The sequence below is a fragment of the Salmo trutta genome, chromosome 17, assembly GCF_901001165.1.
Source record: "Salmo trutta chromosome 17, fSalTru1.1, whole genome shotgun sequence".
In the NCBI taxonomy this organism is placed as follows: domain Eukaryota; kingdom Metazoa; phylum Chordata; class Actinopteri; order Salmoniformes; family Salmonidae; genus Salmo; species Salmo trutta.
In genome coordinates, this window is record NC_042973.1 from 9,913,597 (window position 1) to 9,932,480 (window position 18,884).

General features: G+C 42.3%; 2 protein-coding genes across 3 annotated transcripts; both read right to left on the minus strand.

Moving 5' to 3' along the window:
• Window positions 1–1,949: 1,949 nt before the first annotated feature.
• LOC115151543 (carboxypeptidase N subunit 2) lies at window positions 1,950–4,905 on the minus strand. Of its 2 annotated transcripts, XM_029695572.1 has the most exons (3): window positions 4,792–4,852; window positions 4,637–4,680; window positions 1,950–4,516 (listed from the first exon to the last, which is right to left on the minus strand). In XM_029695572.1, exon 3 carries the CDS (start codon window positions 4,509–4,511, stop codon window positions 2,112–2,114), a length of 2,400 nt encoding a protein of 799 aa, XP_029551432.1. In that variant the 5' UTR covers window positions 4,512–4,516; window positions 4,637–4,680; window positions 4,792–4,852; the 3' UTR covers window positions 1,950–2,111. The 2 variants fall into 2 exon arrangements, with proteins under 2 accessions (XP_029551432.1, XP_029551431.1); XM_029695571.1 differs by lacking the exon at window positions 4,637–4,680 and having other exon boundaries at window positions 4,792–4,905.
• A 3,333-nt stretch (window positions 4,906–8,238) lies between these two features.
• On the minus strand, window positions 8,239–18,047 carry lrrc15 (leucine rich repeat containing 15). The gene is made up of 2 exons (XM_029695573.1): window positions 17,775–18,047; window positions 8,239–10,875 (listed from the first exon to the last, which is right to left on the minus strand). Exon 2 carries the CDS (start codon window positions 10,868–10,870, stop codon window positions 9,155–9,157), a length of 1,716 nt encoding a protein of 571 aa, XP_029551433.1. The 5' UTR covers window positions 10,871–10,875; window positions 17,775–18,047; the 3' UTR covers window positions 8,239–9,154.
• Window positions 18,048–18,884: the final 837 nt, after the last annotated feature.

The following is an 18,884-nucleotide window of genomic DNA, read 5'->3' on the forward strand; positions in this document are numbered from 1 at the left end:
AATACAATAAAAATAACAAATGTTTCCTGATATTTCTTATATCTCTCAGAAATAGGACAGACACTTCAGAACAAACTTCCTTTTGATATTTTTTGTGGACTATCTGTTGTTCCATGTAGTGAACCTGTTATTCAATGTTTTTGTATGGGCTTATAGCAATAAATCCCAAAAGTATTTTTCATCAAATAATGTTTTATATACAGTAGCAGTCAAAAGTTTGGACACACCTACTCATTCAATGGTTTTTCTTTATTTTTACTATTTCCTACATTGTAGAATAATAGGGAAGACATCACAACAATGAAATAACACATATGGAATCATGTAGTAACCAAAAAAGTGTTAAACAATTCAAAATATATTTTAGATTTTAGATTCTTCAAAGTAGCCACCCTTTGCCTTGATGACAGCTTTGCAAACTCTTGGCATTCTCTCAAACAGCTTCATGAGGTAGTCACCTGGAAAGCATTTCAATTAACAGGTGTGTTTTTGTTAAAGGTTAATTTGTGGAATTTATTTCCTTCTTAATGCGTTTGAGCCAATCAGCATTATGTCCATATTATGGCAAGAACAGGTCAAAAAGGCAAAGAGAAACAACAGTAGAAACAACAGTTCATCATTACTATAAGACATGAAGGTCAGTCAATACAGAACATTTCAAGAAAAATCATCAAGGGCTAGGATGAAACTGGCTCTCATGAGGACCACCACAGGAAAGGAAGACCCAGAGTTACCTCTGCTGCAGAGGATAAGTTCATTAGAGGTACCAGCCTCAGAAATTGCAGCCCAGATAAGTGCTTCACATAGTTCAAGTAACAGACACATCTCAACATCAACTGTTCAGAGGAGACTGCGTGAATCAGGCCTTCATGGTCAAATTGCTGCAAAGAAACCACCACAAAAGGACACCAATAATGAGAAGAGACTTGCTTGGGCCAAGAAACACGTGCAATGTATATTAGACTGGTGGAAATCTGCCCCCTATAGGGAAGAGGTTAAGCAGTATAGCTACCACATCATTCTGCAGCGATACGCCATCCCATCTGGTTTGCATTTAGTGCGACTATCATTTCTTTTCAACAGGACAATGACCCAAAACACACGTCCAGGCTGTGTAAGGGCTAATTGAACAAGGAGAGTGATGGAGTGTAGCATCAGATGACCTGACCGCCACAATCACCCAAACTCAACCTATTTGAGATGGTTTGGGATGAGTTGGACTGCAGTGTGAAGGAAAAGCAGCCAACAAGTGCTCAGCATACGTGGGAACTCCTTCAAGACTGTTGGAAAAGCATTCCTCATGAAGCTGGTTGAGAGAATGCCAAGAGTGTGCAAAGCTGTCATTGAGGCAAAGGGTGGCTATTTTGAAGAATCTAAAATCTAAAATATATTTTGATTTGTTTAACACTTTTGTGGTTACTACATGATTCCATACAGTGGGGGAAAAAAGTGTTTGATCCCCTGCTGATTTTGTACATTTGCCCACTGACAAAGAAAGGATCAGTCTATAATTTTAATGGTAGGTTTATTTGAACAGTGAGAGACAGAATAACAACAAAAATATCCAGAAAAACACATGTCAAAAATGTTATAAATTGATTTGCATTTTAATGAGGGAAAAAAGTATTCAACATGGGCCAGCATCCCTGTGGAACACTTTCAACACCTTGTATTTGGTATACTCAGTGTACAGTAGATATTGTATTGGCATTGAACTATTAGATGAGTATGAACTAAGTAGGCCTGTTCACTATGAGAAACAATTACCCCGGCACAGAAAATATCATTATGACTTACATAACGTGTTACTGTATTAGACTACTCCTGGGCTGTTGCACCCCAAAACATCGGCTGATGTAAAAAGGGATTCATGAATACATTTGATTGATTGATATGTTTGTGTTCATTTAATTTTCAGAAACGATGACTAACATTCCCTATTTTCTTTCGCCTTACCCCATCACTAGGGCCCTTTGTATTGCGCAATCATGTGACATAGCAGTTTTTTATCCCGTATTTAAAGCCTTATCCAGAAATGAGAATTTCACCAAAAATGAAATCAATTGTCTGAGGATGGAGCTGGACCATCTGCCCCCCCCCCCCCCCTCTGATCACAGACCCACAGTCTCTGTCACCTTGACTGGCCTCAGCGTGATCTCCTTCCTGTAGGAAAAGTGAGTCAGGTTGACCTGTGTGTACAGCCTCTCCCTGCGCTGGAGCAAGCTGTACAGAGACAGGGTGAACTTAGCCAGCACCAGGGTGCAGCCTATCTCCACCACCAGCATGGCTGTGTAGGATATCATCTGGGCCCTGCACTGCGAGGCCTTGCTCCAGGCCTGGCGGGTGTAGTAGGAGGGGGACGGGCGATGAGAAGGTGCTATGTTGGGACAGCTGAAGATCCTGGGCTTGGTCAGTGGCTGTGTTGAATCTCTCAGGGTGGTTCTTGTGATGGTGGTTGTTGGGATAGTGGTAAAAAGTGTGGTGGTGGGTATTGGGGTTGAGACAGTGGTTGTGGTTGTGGCTAAGGTGGTTGTGGTTGTGGTAGGATCTAAAGTGGTGGTTGTGGTAGGGGCTAAGGTGGTGGTTGTGGTAGGAGCTAAGGTGGTGGTTGTGGTAGGAGCTAAAGTGGTGGTTGTGGTAGGGGCTAAAGTTGTGGTTGTGGTCGGGGCTAAGGTGGTGGTTGTGGTAGGGGCTAAGGTGGTGGTTGTGGTAGGGGCTAAGGTGGTGGTTGTGGTAGGGGCTAAAGTGGTGGTTGTGGTAGGAGCTAAAGTGGTGGTTGTGGTAGGAGCTAAGGTGGTGGTTGTGGTAGTAGCTAAAGTGATGGTTGTGGTAGGAGCTAAAGTGGTGATTTTTGCGGTTGTGGGTAATGTGGTTGTGGTCAGTGCTGTGGTTGTCCCTCTGGTGGTGGGTATCAGAGTTGTGGTTATTAGTGAGGTGGTCACAATGGTGGTTGTAGTTGGGGTGGTGGCTTCAGTTGTTGTGGCCATTGTGGTTGGCAAAGTAGTTGTAGTAGGCTGGGCGATTGTAGGTGACTGAGGGGTTGTCAATGTAGTTGTGACTGTAGTAGTGGTCATGGTGGTTACACGTGGTGTGGTTGTTTGGGCTGTCGTGGTTGCTGTGGTCATTGTGGTGGTTGTGGTGAGTGAAGCGATGGTGGTCAGAGGAGATACAGGACATATGAGCTGGTCCTCTTTGAGAGACATGATTTCTTGTCCTTTTAAATCCTCCGGCTGATTACAGATCTCAGGAGACATAGACTTGATCTTGCCAGGGTTTGCCTTCATCCAATTGAAGAGGGGGACCATCCTGCAGTCACAATGCCAAGTGTTGTTGTTTAAATAGACTTTGCTGAGTTTTGGTAGGGGGTCAAATATATCCTCTGGAAGAGTCCCCAGGCTATTGTGAGCCAGTCTAAGAGTGGTTAGTGATGTCAGCTTTGTAAAGGTGTTTGCTTTCAATGATTTGATCTGGTTGTATTGAAGATTGAGTTCTGTTAGCTTCTCAAGGCCCTCAAAAGACTCTTCAGATACGGCGAACAATTGGTTGTTAGACAGATCCAACTTCTTGAGTTTCTTAAGAGGACTAAATACTCCCTGAGGAAGACTAGTAAGACTGTTTCGACTGAGACTCAACTCAGTCAGTTTGGGCATCTCTCCAAAGAGGACAGGAGGTAGACTTGCAAGTTTATTTCCATTTAGTGTCAATGTTTTAAGCAGAGGAAGGCCCACAAATATCTCTGAAGGCAATTCAGTCAACATGTTATTGTCCAAAAGTATCTTGTTTAATTTGTCTTTGTGTGGGAACAAATTAGCTGATATTGAAGTGATTTTGTTACTATAAAGAGCGATCTCCTTTAAATTGGATAAATGTTCTAACATATCGTCAGGAATGGCGGTAAGTTGGTTCCCATAGAGCCTCAGTACCTCCAGTTTGTGCAGCTTTGAGAACAGGGCGGAGGACACAGAACTGAGGTTGTTTTTGGCCAGATGAAGGATCCGAAGGTTTTCTAGGTCATCAAATGTCCCCTCCTCGATGGTGTCAATCTCGTTTATGTGTAATTGGAGTTCTCTCAGTTTCTTAAGGCCATCAAACAATCCTTTCTCCAGACTACGGATCTTGTTGAGTTTCAGCAGAAGTTCTTCCAGGTTGTGCAGGTCTTGGAAGACGTCTACAGACAAGGATGTTAGTGGGGTACTGGAGATCTCAATATGCTTGAGATTGACCAATCCCTCGAAAGCACCGTTCTCTATGGACACGGTGGGGGTGGTCATGAACTCTATCTTTTCCAGACTCGGGTTGGTGGCGAAGGCCCCTTTTGGGATGACAGTGATGTTACTGTCCACAAAGAAGACCTCTGTGACACCTGCTTTCAGACTTACTGGGATGTGTGACACTTCCTTGCCGTAAACATACTGGTTTTCTTTGGGGCAGTCGGTCTCCTTCTCACAGGACTGAGATGAACACCCAATCAGTAAAGGCAGAAGACAGATGAAGGTGTGTGCTCTAGTCATTTTTCCTGAAAATATATAAAACTTTTCATGTAAAGATTTTGTTTTGATATTGCAATTAACTTGATATATTCACCTTTATATTACTGATTCAAGGAGAATAGTTTGAAAGTTAACAGAAAGCTTACATGCTGCATTATTCAAGACAGCCTATGAAGCCCTGAAGTGATACCTGCAGCAGAACGGTAAATGCTAAGCAGAGCAGTGACAGCATACTGTACATGCTAGTCAACTAATACATGTAATGCTAAGTGACGTCTGACACAAAAGGAAACAGCCATACCTGATGATTTCCTCTCGTCTTGAGGCTTATAACCGACAGAGGCGATTAAGACAGTTATAGAGAGAGTCAGGCAAACACACCGTTTTATAGTTTACTCCTGTTAATCAGCTTATCTAAGTCCCACAGCATGCTTCCAGTGTGCTATCATGGGGCGTGAATAGAGACCCCTCTGCTTTCAGAGATAAGAAGGAACAGAGGCGTGAGCCCATAGAACACACTTTGGGGGGGAGGGGCTATAGTAAAATGATGAAGCTAAATGGCACTGGTTTTATGGTTTTGGGCTAGTGCACAATTTGTGTCCTCTAGTACTTTATTCTATATTCTTCCTAGTTTCTAATCATCACACACACACGCCAGTGTCCATATAGATTCAATTAGAGTAGCTGTGGTTTTTGTTTTGTCATGTTAAAGTTCAGTTGAAATGTTGAAGTGATTCAGTGAGTTCCGTAACACACTATGAGATACAGGATACAGTGGCACTGAGTCAAAGGTCACTGGTCTGATCTAATGGTACTGCTACAGAAGTCACAGACACACATCACATGCAGCAGGGGAAATCATTCCTCTTTAAGCAGATTGGTTCAGAGAATGAATAATAATGAATTGACGTATTCATAAACTAGCAGGTTCATAAAATGGTAGGTAGAAGAGCAACCAAAAAAAGTGTTAAACAAATCAAAACATAATTGATATATGACATTCTTCAAAGTAGCCATCCTTTGCCTTGACAGCTTTGCACACTCTTGGCATTCTCTCAAACAGCTTCATGAGGTAGTCACCTGGAAATCATTTCAATTAACAGGTGTGCCTTTGTTAAAAGTTAATTTGCAGAATTTCTTTCCTTCTTAATGGATTTGAGCCAATGGTTGAGAGAATGCCAAGAGTGTTCAAAGCAGTCATCAAGCCAAAGGGTGTTTACTTTGAAGAATCTAAAATCTAAAATATATTTGGATTTGTTTAACACTGTTTTGGTTACTATATGATTCCATAAGAGTCATTTCATAGTTTTGATGTCTTCACTATTATTCTACAATGTAGAAAACAGTAAAAAATAAAGAAAAACCCTGGAATGAGTAGGTGTGTCCAAACCTTTGACTGGTACTGTATATTTTTTTGATACTCCAAGGGGTCACACAATTTAAAATCATGATAAAAAATGTTTTATCCTTGGTATGACCTTCTTAATACAATTCCATATGGCTTAGTAGACCCCCCCCCCCCCCCCACACACACACACACACACACACACAAACTGTTATGTGTTAATGTGGCATGAACACACCAGTCATTATGTTTACATAATGACTGTCCAGACAGCATCAGATACATGGGCGACACATATTGAGACAGAGGGGCGCTGTTTCCCTGTCCAGACAGCATCAGATACATGTTCGACACATATTGAGACAGAGGGGCGCTGTTTCCCTGTCCAGACAGCATCACATACATGGGCGACACATATTGAGACAGAGGGGCGCTGTTTCCCTGTCCAGACAGCATCAGATACATGGGCGACACATATTGAGACAGAGGGGCGCTGTTTCCCTGTCCAGACAGCATCACATACATGGGCTACACATATTGAGACAGCGAGGTGCTGTTTCGTTCGCTCGGATGCTTTATCTGAAATTGAAGCAACTTTTTGTCGGCGTGCGTCTCGGTCAAATATTGTCCGTCCCAATATTTTATTTGACTGGGCAAGGAGGTATGGTAGACACTGTGACACTGCATGTTTGACACAGGGCCACCATTTGACACAGGACCAGCATTATGGGAGGGCCTTAGAGTGGCCTGGCCCGCCCATAATGCTGGCCCTGTGTCAAACAGGCAGTGTCACAGTTTTCCCCAGAGGGGAGGGATTGATGCTTATGCAACGGGAATGTATTGTAATATATTGCTACTAATACATTATACATTTTACGATGTGAATCACTATATTGTCACGAACCGGCTCAACGTTCGTAACAAAAGGGAGACAATGTGGAGACAAGGAATAACAAAATATATATTTATTAACTAAAGTAACCTATATACAAATAAACCATAGTGTTTGCATGGAGAGAGTCTCCCCCATGAATGGGGAAGTGGTGTATTTATCCTGGGACACACCCGGGCCCAGGTGTTTCCCATGTAGCTGACGACCCTCCCAACTCCGCCCACCGGCATCCTAATAAGGAAACAAGAGCAAAGAGAGAGAATACGGCAGACAGAGTGAGAGGGTCGTCACAATATTCTATTCAATATTCAAATGTATTGTGACTTATGTACCATATAATAATGTTATTGTTCAATTCATCAGTTATTTTGAAGAGAAATTGTCTTCAAGAGGCCAATGCTGTCAGAAATGAAATGATCGGTACAAGGCCTACTATCTTTTTTCATAATGAACACAAGTGATTAAGGCCTATTCTTTATGAGCAACTTCATGTAGCCTGGGTAGGTATATTACTGGCCATGTCATTTTTGACAGCATTGGCTTCTTGAAGACAATTTCTCTTCAAAATAACTGATGAATCCTGTTCGAATGCTAGAATTATTTTTGGACTAATGTGAGAAGGTAACCTGTAATTAAACATTCATAATTATACCTTACCATTGTTTTTGTAAACTCTCATTCATTCATTTGTTTTTGTAAACTCTCATTCGTTCATTGCCAGCTGGAGATAGCAAATATTTATTTGTATCTGGTGATAAAGACAAACCTATACCACATTCCCGCCACTCACAGACTTTTTTTCTGTTCAGCTACCCAGCTAGCTAGCTACATTTGGTCTGTCTGACTAGCTAGTCAGCTAATACTCCGTTTTTCCTGATGGTATAGCTATTGTCTAGGTTAATGTGTGTTTTCTCATTGTAATGTGTTTATTTTCTAGGTACAGTAGCTGTGTGACAAATAACTAGCCTAATACTATTTAGGCCTACTATTTTAGCCTAGTTAGCTAGTCAACTAACCTTGCTTTAGCCTCTGAATTTTATGATTTGTGAAATTTTGTTGAGCTTGACAAATCAAATATGACTTATTATGTGTCTACTAGATGGGAGTGTTTTATAGTGTACTCTAATGAAATGTAAAACCATTGGTTGATTTGTGACCCACTGCAATATACAGTTGAGATAAGTTTTACATTCCGCCGCTAAATACCATCAGCGAGCATTAGACACATGGAATGTACAAGGATAAAGTCAGAATCTCGCCTACACACAACCACTGGGTGCCAAGGTCATTGCAGAGCTCTTAATGTGAACCCCAGCCAACCGCATCATGAAACCTTGGCATAAACCCATCTGATCATGAATCTCTGTTGTAGCCTACTCAGAATGCAATCCAAATTTGATTAGTGTGTTGACTTCTCACTCCAATAGCCAGGCTTCAGTTTTCCTGAAGATGTTTGTGATTTGCAACTTGATCAAATACTGAAGAAGAGAAGTTGAATGCCCTCACATCAATTGAACACATTGTTGTTGTTAAAATTTAATTTTTAACACACTGTGCCACACAATGAACCCTTGTCTCTTAAGCATTTCAGAATATCACTAATATGTAGTGTATTTATTAAATATAACAGTCAATCATTTTACTTGATTTGTGTGTGTGAAGCAGAACCACTTGCAATGAGATGAAACCAGCCTACAGTGCATTCGGAGAGCTACTTACATTGTGATATTTAAGACATTTCTAAAAACCTGTTTTTGCTTTGTCATTATAGGGTATTGTGTGTAGATTGATGAGACATTTTTTTTTTTTTTTTATCCATTTTAGAATAAGGCTGTAACGTAACAAAATGTGGAAAAAGGGAAGGGGTCTGAATACTTTCCGAATGCACTGTATATCTATGAATTACTGCAATAAGTCTTGATATAAAAATTACACAATAACAAGTCTAATTTCAGTTAGTAAATCATAGAAAGAAAGCTTTACTTGAAAATCAACAGCTATGTGATTAGATATATGTTGAACATTAGATTTGTTCAGTATGAAGTATTTGTCCAGTATTGAGAAGAAAAACATGCATGGCATTTTGTGCATACCATCCATGCCATTTTCATGTGATTATTGTTACAGTTTATATCTTTTTTTTTGTGCAAAACATCAGACCACAGCAAGCTTGCTAAAGAGCTACAAGAGGGACTTAGCAATCATATTATGGAGTCCCAATCAGAGCCACTTATTCCATCAGAGTGGAGTTTCCCAAAAGTCAGGGCCAAGCTCGTCTGTCCTTGGTCATGGGTTCTTAATAGAGACATGATGGGTTCCTGTGCTTACATGTTTGGGAAAAACCACATCAGAAGGTTGTTTGCTCTGGCATGTTCAGCATTACTGTACAGTACACCTCCTATGTGGTTCTCAGGCCTCTGGGCCAGTCTAGATGACTGAGTTGTTTTTGTTCCTGCGGCCAAGATTGCGGCTGCCTCTCTTGTTCCTCCTCCAACAGACGCAGCAGACGATGAGACTGGTGATGACGGCGGTGCAGACCACCGCGGTAATAATGATCTGCGTGTTCCTGGACACGCCCTCTCCGTTCCCCCGTCCACTGCCGGTGTCCTCCCCCTGCTCCTGGGTGGGTGTGGCCTCTGCAGCAGGAGAGGGGGTGCTCGTCTTGGGAGGGGGGGTGTGGGGTTTCCTCCTCTTCTCTGTGGGGGCGATATCAGGGACGGCTGTCGTAGTATCCTGCATCAGCTCGTCGTTGGTCAGGTTTGCTATGCTGTAACCGCTCAGGGCAGAGGGCGTGAGGCACACCACAGCACTGAGGTTGGTCTTGGTGGGGTGCCGTGTCAGCCAGTCTCGCAGTGGCACAATGTCCTGGTCGCACCTCCAGGGGTTGTCAGCCAGCAGCACCTCCTTGGCCACCGTTAGGGTGCTGAGGAGCTCTGAGGGCAGGTTGGGTAGGGAGTTGTTGTGGAGGACCAGCTGGCCGAGTTGGGACTGGCCCTGGAGAAGCCCTGCGGGGAGGGAACTGATGTAGTTGTGCTTGAGGGAGATGTTGACCAGCTTGGGCAGCCCCTGGAAGGTCCCTTCCTGCAGGCTGGTGAGGAAGTTGGTGTGCAGGGAAACTTCCCCCAGCTCGGCCAGCCCACTGAAGGCCCTGGGGGACACAGAGCTGATCTGGTTCCGGCTCAGCACCAGCAGACGTAGCTGGGTCAGGTTGCTGAAGGTTTTGCCCTCCAGGCGTGTCAGCCGGTTGTCATACAGCCACAGCTCTTTCAGGGCCATGGGCCCAAAAACCCCTGGGGACAGACTCTGGAGCTCATTCTCATACAGGGAGATCTGGGCCAAGTTTGGGAGGTTGAGGAAAATCCCCTGTGGGAGGGAAGTCAGCCGGTTGCTGGAGAGATAAAGCTTCTGCAGGCTCTGCAGCTGGGAGAACAGGTTAGCGGGGAGATGAGTGATGTCGTTATCCTGCAGAGAAATCTCCTCCAGGCTCACCAGGTCATCCAACGCTCCAGCAGGGATCTCCCTGAGAGCGTTTCGGTTCAGACGCAGGGATTTGAGATTTCTCAGGCCCCTGAAGGTGTCCCTTGAGAACTGACTGATGTTATTCCTGGCTAGGGAGAGATGCTGCAGCTCAGTGACGGAGCGAAAGGCCTCCTCAGGTACAAACGTGATGAGGTTCTTGCCTATGTCCAGGTTCCTAAGAGCAGTGAGGGAGTTGAGCCAGGCAGGGCGGAGCACCAGGAACTTGTTGCCGCTCAGAGTCAGAGATTCCAGCTTCACCAGATTTAGAAACAGGGCCTCAGGCAGGTCTTTCAGCTCAGTGCCGGTGAAGCCCAGGGCACCCAGGTTATGACTGAGGTCAAAGGTGCCAGGGAACACCTCTCTGATCCCAGTGTCTTTGACCACAAAGATGCCAAGGGCCTCGGCAAAACCAGCCAAGTCATGGGGTTTGAGAGTGGTAATGTTGGTGTTGGAGATGTAGAAGTTGGTGGTAGAGCCAGGCACTGAGGACGGGAACTCTGTGATTGACCTGCCTTGGCAGAGGATTTTGCTGTCTCTGCACTGGCATCCATCTGGGCACACTCCAAGAACTCCACTGATGGAAAAGAGAAGGAGAAAGGTGTGGAGGATGATTGACAGGTCCATTGATGCTAGAAAAGAGGAAGAGGGGTTAGCTTTGTTTGATGTCATGCACACACAAACAAATTGTCAAGTTTATAAAGCAGTATGTGTTTGCACGTGACACTAAACAAAAAATCCACAAAGTAAAATAAGATGTAATAAATAAAATGAGTGAAGTGAAAAATGCGTCAGACAAATAAAGCTACATCATAATTTCTTGAAATAGTGTTTTGTAAAATCCGTTTTATGTGGATATAAGACCATGAGAAGGTGCAGGCCAAAGAGACCAGCCTATTGTCTAGTACTGGAATCTTAAATCTCTGTTGACTTAGGGGCAATCCATTTTTTGTACTTATTAATTAATGATACACTACATAACCAAAAGTATGTGGACATCTGCTCATCGAACATCTCATTCCAAAATCATGGGCGTTAATATGGGGTTGGTTCCCCCCTTGCTGCTATAATAGCCTCCACTGTTCTGGGAAGGCTTTCCACTAGATGTTGGAACATTGCTGCTGGGACTTGCTTCCATTCAGCCACAATACCATTAGTGAGGTCGGGCATTGATGTTGGGCGATTAGGCGTGGCTCGCAGTCAGCGTTCCAATTCATCTAAAAGGTGTTCGATGGGGTTGAGGGCAGGGCTCTGTGCAGGCCAGTCAAGTTCTTCCACATCAATTTCGACAGACCATTTCTGTATGGACCTCACTTTGTGCACGGGGGAATTGTCCTGCTGAAATAAGAAAGGGCCTTCCCCAAACTGTTCCCACAAGTTGGTGGCACATAATCATCTAGAATGTCATTGTATATTGTAGTGTTAAGATTTTCCCTCACTGGAACTAAGGGGTCTAGCCCATTCCATGACAAACAGCCCCAGACCTTTATTCCTCCTCCACCAAACTTTACAGTTGGAACTATGCATTGGGGTAGGCTGCGTTCTCCTGGCATCCACCAAACCCAGATTCGTCCGTCGGACTAGCAGATGATGAAGCACGATTCATCACTCCAGAGAACGTGGTTCCACCTCTTCCAGAGTCCAATGGCGGCGAGCTTTACACCTCTCCAACCAACGGTTGGCATTGCACATTGTGATCTTAGGCTTGTGTGCTGCTGCTCGGCCATGGAAACCCATTTCATGAAACTCCTGAAGAACAGTTCTTGTGCTGACCTTGCTTACAGAGGCAGTTTGGAACTCGGTGAGTGTTGCAACCGAGGACAGACAATTATTACGCGCCACGCGCTTAAGCACTAGGCGGTCCCATTCTGTGAGCTTGTGTGGCTTACCACTTCCCGGCTGAGCTGTTGTTGCTCCTAGATGTTTCCACTTCACAACAACAGCACTTACAGTTGACCAGGGAAGCTCTAGAAGGGCAGACATTTGACAAATTAACTTGTTGAAAAGGTGACATCCTATGACGGTGTCACATTGAAAGTCACTGAGCTCTTCAGTAAGGCCATTCTACTGCCAATGTCTGTCTATCGAGGTTGCATGGCTGTGTGCTCGATTTTATACACCTACAAGCAACGGGTTTATCTGAAATAGCCAAATCCACTGATGTGAAGGGGTGTTCACATACTTTTGTATATATATTGTATGTAACCATTGATTCTTGCAGAATATAACTTATAAATGCCTCATGGGCTTAGATCAACTGTGTCACAAAATATAAGCTTGTTTTACTCCAATGTTTGTAAACAAAGTAAATGTAAACAAATAATAGCCTCAAAAAATGAATAAAACTATAATGTTGATATCATAGATGGTCAATCCTTGCATTTGTCCATGAATTTGAGAGTGGTTAAATTTCTCCAGCCCCTCTCCTCAGCTTTTTATCGAAACAGGGGAGGGGATGCGCTTTGTTATTGTTTCAACTGCTTAGTCCCCATTTAATAGTACTTCATCGTTGGACGGAATGGGACTGTTCACCTGATATAAGTATCACACCTTTCTATTCAAACGAGGGTAAACCAAAAGTACAACCATGCATTCATAGTTTACATCGTTGGACGGAATGGGACTGTTCACCTGATATAAGTATCACACCTTTCTATTCAAACGAGGGTAAACCAAAAGTACAACCATGCATTCATAGTTTACAAGAAACTGTGTTAGATAGACTACATAAGAATGGGATGTTTTGGTTTTCATGTTTCTCTATCTTTGATTGGATCCACAATGGCTGTTGTTTCCAGGGAAAAGGGGATTATGGTGTGTTGATCTATGTGGTTGGTATTTAATAGGACGTTTTCAGCATGAAATATCCTTTCCATATTATTTGATATATTTTACTATGTCAATATGTCTTTGTTGTATATGTTTTGCAGCCAAACTGGCGGCAGTTGTGAAAAAAGACAACAGTTGGAAGAGTTGCAGAGTTCATTGAAAATAATGCCATTGTTGATTAGATGTTCACTTTTCAGGCTATTTTCTCTAAACCATATGGTCTATCCACTAGAAACTCATGGATAATATGGACACAGATATAAAAAAAAATGAATACTATGTACGAATACATTTTTGTTAAAGTTATTCAAGTATAAATTAGCAAAATTACCATAAATTGCCTGTTAATTACCAAAATTACAGAAGATTCCGGTAACTTTGATAAATCACCGGTAGCTTTGCAACCCTAGTTAGCAGACCAAATCAAAATCAAAATCAAATCAAATCAAATTTATTTGTCACATACACATGGTTAGCAGATGTTAATGCGAGTGTAGCGAAATGCTTGTGCTTCTAGTTCCGACCATGCAGTAATATCTAACAAGTAATATAACCTAACAATTTCACAACAACTACCTTATACACACAAGTGTAAAGGAATGAATACGAATATGTACATACAAATATATAAATGAGTGATGGCCGAACGGCATAGGCAAGATGCAGTAGATGGTATAGAGTACAGTATCTACATATGAGATGAGTATTGTAGGGTATGAAAACATAAAGCAGCATTGTTTAAGGTGGCTAGTGATACATTACATCAAGATTGCAAGATGCAGTAGATGGTATAGAGTACAGTATATACATCTGAGATGAGTAATGTAGGTTATGTAAACATTATATACAGTGGCATTGTTTAAAGTGGCTAGTGATACATTTAATTACATCAAGATGGCAAGATGCAGTAGATGGTATAGCGTACAGAATATACATATGAGATGAGTAATGTAGGGTATGTAAACATTATATACAGTGGCATTGTTTAAAGTGGCTAGTGATACATTTAATTACATCAAGATGGCAAGATGCAGTAGATGGTATAGCGTACAGAATATACATATGAGATGAGTAATGTAGGGTATGTAAACATTATATACAGTGGCATTGTTTAAAGTGGCTAGTGATACATTTAATTACATCAAGATGGCAAGATGCAGTAGATGGTATAGCGTACAGAATATACATATGAGATGAGTAATGTAGGGTATGTAAACATTATATAAAGTGGCTAGTGATAAACTGATTACATCAATTTTTCCATTATTAAAGTGGATAGAGATGAGTCAGTATGTTGGCAGCAGCCACTCAATGTTAGTGATGGCTGTTTAACAGTCTGATGGCCTTGAGATAGAAGCTGTTTTTCAGTCTCTCGGTCCCCGCTTTGATGCACCTGTACTGACCTCGCCTTCTGGATGATAGCGGGGTGAACAGGCAGTGGCTCGGGTGGCTGTTGTCCTTGATGATCGTTTTGGCCTTCCTGTGATATCGGTTGGTGTAGGTGTCCTGGAGGGCAGGTAGTTTGCACCCGGTGATGTGTTGTGCAGACCTCACTACCCTCTGGAGAGCCTTACGGTTATGGGCGGAGCAGCTGCCGTACCAGGCGGTGATACAGCTCGACAGGATGCTCTTGATTGTGCATCTGTAAAAGTTTATGAGTGTTTTTGGTGACAAGCCAAATTTCTTCAGCCTCCTGAGGTTGAAGAGGCGCTGTTGTGCCTTCTTCACCACGCTGTCTGTGTGGGTGGACTATTTCAGTTTGTCCGTGATGTGTACGCCGAGGAACTTAAAACATGAAACTTTCCACCCTCTCCACTACTGTCCCGTCACTCGAGTAAGTGCTTCAAGTAAGGAAAATTAAACCACCTCAAATATTGTTAGGAAAAAACGTCAAAAATAAGTGCACTACTAACATGTTAGTAATTGAACGAAAGGTGAAAAGTTGCAAAGTACCAGTAAAAGAAGTGCAAAATTCAACATAAAATATAAAACATTTAAGTGTGGCTTAGTTCACCACCAAGTGCTGTAGTTGGAGGACGGCCACGCCAAAGCCATAGTAGACTGGTTGACTGCAGCTGTCTGGGGCTGTGGACTGTTTAAATGGTTTATAATGACAGAGGAGGCAGCTTTTACAACCCACTGGGCACAGACAATTCAACGTTTATTCCACGTTGGTTCAACGTCATTTCTTTGCAATTACATAGAAACAACGTTGATTCAACCAGTGTGTGCCCAGTGGAAAAGCTCTACCAATATTATGGTCCTTTTGGTTTTGGGCTCTCTCCATAAGGACCCTGGTTTGTTATTAAAGTCAAATGGCAGCAGAATGCTATTTTCTGAGTGGCAGGACGTATTAAAACCTCTACAGGATTGGTGGGTTCCTCACAGGACAGTTGAGCTAATGTTGGCTAATGCGATTAGCATGAGGTTGTAAGTAACAAGAACATTTCCCAGGACATAGATATATCTGATATTGGCAGAAAGCTTAAACTCTTGTTAATCCAATTTACAGTAGCTATTACAGTGAAATAATACCATGCTATTGTTTGAGGAGAGTGCACAGTTATGAACTTGAAAAGTTATTAATAAACCAATTTGGCACATTTGGACAGTTGAACAGAAATGCAATGGTTCATTGGATGCAATGGTTCATCGGATCAGTTGAAAACTTTGCACATACACTGCTGCCATCTAGTGGGGCAAAATCTAAATTGCGTCTGGGCTGGAATAATACATTATGGCCTTTCTCTTGCATTTCAAAGAAGATGGTACAAAAAAAATACAAAAAAATGCATATTTTTTTCTTTGTATTATCTTTTACCAGATCTAATGTGTTATATTCTCCTACATTCATTTCACATTTCCTCAAACTTCAAAGTGTTTCCTTTCAAATGGTATCAAGAATATGCATGTCCTTGCTTCGGGTCCTGAGCTACAGGCAGTTAGATTTGGGTATTTCATTTTAGGCGAAAATTTAAAAAAAGGGGCGGATCCTTATTAAGATGCAAACAGAGTCTTTCCGAGGAAATGTATTTCCAAGGCAGCGTGTTTGTCCTTCCATTGAACACAGCCACAGAGGAATTGTTTTTATTCAGGCCATGTATTATTATTTTTAAATAAAGAACATAAACTCGTTCCTGGTGTTTCCCCAGATGTTACCCATTTGAATACATTTTCAGTTCAGTTAGTATGTAGCCTATTTGCTTAGAGTTATAATAACATAGTTATAGTTTATTATCAAAATATCGGTGTCATATCATATGACTGCAACTAGATTTTGATAACTTTTGTCCTCATCAAAACATAGCAAACTGTGTGGGTGTGTATGTAACATGCTGCTCCCCATGGGACATAATGACAACCACTGGAACTTGGTCAGTATTGACTATAGCAGCGGTATAATGACAAAATCGTTCCCTGGCTTTATCTCTGACTCTGAGGCAGATGTTTCATCTGAAGAAACTGTAGTTGAACATTATCCTATCGCAGTTCCCCTTTAAGTGTTGGGAGGGAAGACATGACAGACATGATTTAACAGCACCATTGGCCAGCAGATGGGATTCTGCTCTTTGTGCGGGATTGTTTCTCTGTTGGTTGCTTTGTTTACGCGCTGTATGTATTTAGCGCTAGTGCGTGGTTTTGCGCTCACTGTGTTTTGTCCCCTGTGTTTGGGGCACTTTGATTTTTGTGTGCACTCTGTTCGCTATTTGTGGTGGCTGGTGTTTTGCTGTGTCGCGCATTAAATAGCCATCACCCGTATCGTCTGATTCCTCCTCCACTACGCCCAAGCATTACACACACAGAATAATCTGAAAACGGTGTCTATTTTGTATGCCTCTTCTGACTCCTCAGCAATATTCAATTCTTAAGGTCCCTATTTGAAAGAGCTCTGACATTTAAAACCATGACTCCTCTTTGATATAATCTGTCCCAGTTTCACCAAACCACAGTCTGGAGTGGGCTGGAACTTTCTACAGTATAATGGCTAAAACATTTCCAGTTCACCATTGATTGCTGAGATTTTTTTCCCCCGATTTCCAGGACTGAATTATCAGCAATTTCCCTTTCACAAAAGATCCTTCCAGTAAACATATGTGGAAAGTTACACAGACTAACAATATCACAAAGGTAATAGAAAGTGACATGAATTATGATTTCTTTTCAAAAGTTCCTGAAAAAATCTGTTATGGGCTGAAAGTGGAGTTTCAGTTCTCTTCAAATACAAATTTCTATTCAGATTCCCACATCATTTGCAAACAGTAAGACCCCAAAACAGTACCTTTTTTTATTCAACTAGGCAAGTTTGTTGTTTACAATGACGGCCTACCCTGGACAACGCTGGACCAATTGTGCGCCGCCCTATGAGACTCCCAATCACGGCCGGATGTGATACAGCCTGGATCCGAACCAGGGACTGTAGTGACGCCTCTAGCACTGAGATGCAGTGCCTTAGACCGCTGCGCCACCCGGGAACCCATTTGAAGTTATTCAAGTAGGGTCGCAGCCCAATGATTTATTGATGGTTACAGAAAACCACACTTAAACAGTCGTCTACTTTATAATCACAATGATAGCTTTGGTTTTGCTTGGACAATTACAACTTCACAATAACGTTTAGAAAACACTTGACGATTATTAAGTAGTGTCCTGCTAACTATTGTAAAGCAAGATGCTGCAGTCTTCGTGGTAAAGAAGAGCTTACCTTGTACAGTACTTGGCAGTGGAGTGAACTGGGAAATTAGTTGGTGGGGGCCGTCTGTTATCTTTTATCCTCTCACGTCACTATGCCTCTTCTCTTCAGGCTGTCTGATATGATTTAATTAGAGATTCCAGTCTCGTCCAGAACCACACATCATCACATTGTTCTACTCTTCGTCATCAGGTCCATCATCCTCATCAATATTTCCCCCCTTGCTTGCAACGCCCTGTGCTCTCTCTCTGCCATACTCTCTCTCACACATTTTTGGGAAGTGTGGTGGAGGGGAAAGCCACACCCTTTCTGTAAAAGGGCCGGGTTTGTATTTGTGTGAGTGTGTGCTTGGGATTATTTGCATGAATGTGTTTTCCTGGGGCGTGTTTGTGTGTCTACAAGTGTGGAATTATTGCATGCAATATGAATGTATATACTGTATAATTCAGGACCGTTAAGAATGTAGGGAGGCGGGATGTGTGTGTGTGTATGGGACTTTATTGTTGTGTGTCTGCACGAGCATAAGTTTGGATGTGTGTTAGACACTGACATTGAGCTTTCAGGATGGGTAGGAGGGGCTGCCCAATTTACTGATGACCAAAAGCCTGATCATGTTCCCCACATAAGAGGGGTTCCTCTCATGCATTGCTCATTGTACAGAAATACTAGCCTAGGGATCAATCCCAACACCACTGTAACTGGAATGTCTTCAGAACAAAAATCTCATAGTCCTTGAGTGGCCCAGCCAAAGCCCAGACTTAAATCCCATTGAAAATCTGTGGAAAGACTTGAAGATTGCTGTTCACCACCGCTTCCCATCTAACTTAACAGAGCTTGATGAAATCTGTAAGGAAGAATGGGATAAAAATCCAGATATGCACGCTGATACAGACATACCCAAGACAAAGCAAAGCTTTACTCGCCGCCAAAGGTGATTTTACAAAGTACTGACTCATGGGTGCGAATACTTATGTAAATGAGATGTTTCAGTATTTCACTTTCAATAAATTTGCAAAAATGTCTAAAAACATGTTCACTTTTTGTGTGTACTGTAGATGGTAAAAAAATAAAATTCTGAAGGCACTGTAGAGAAAGGAGGGTTTATATTCACATATTATTCTC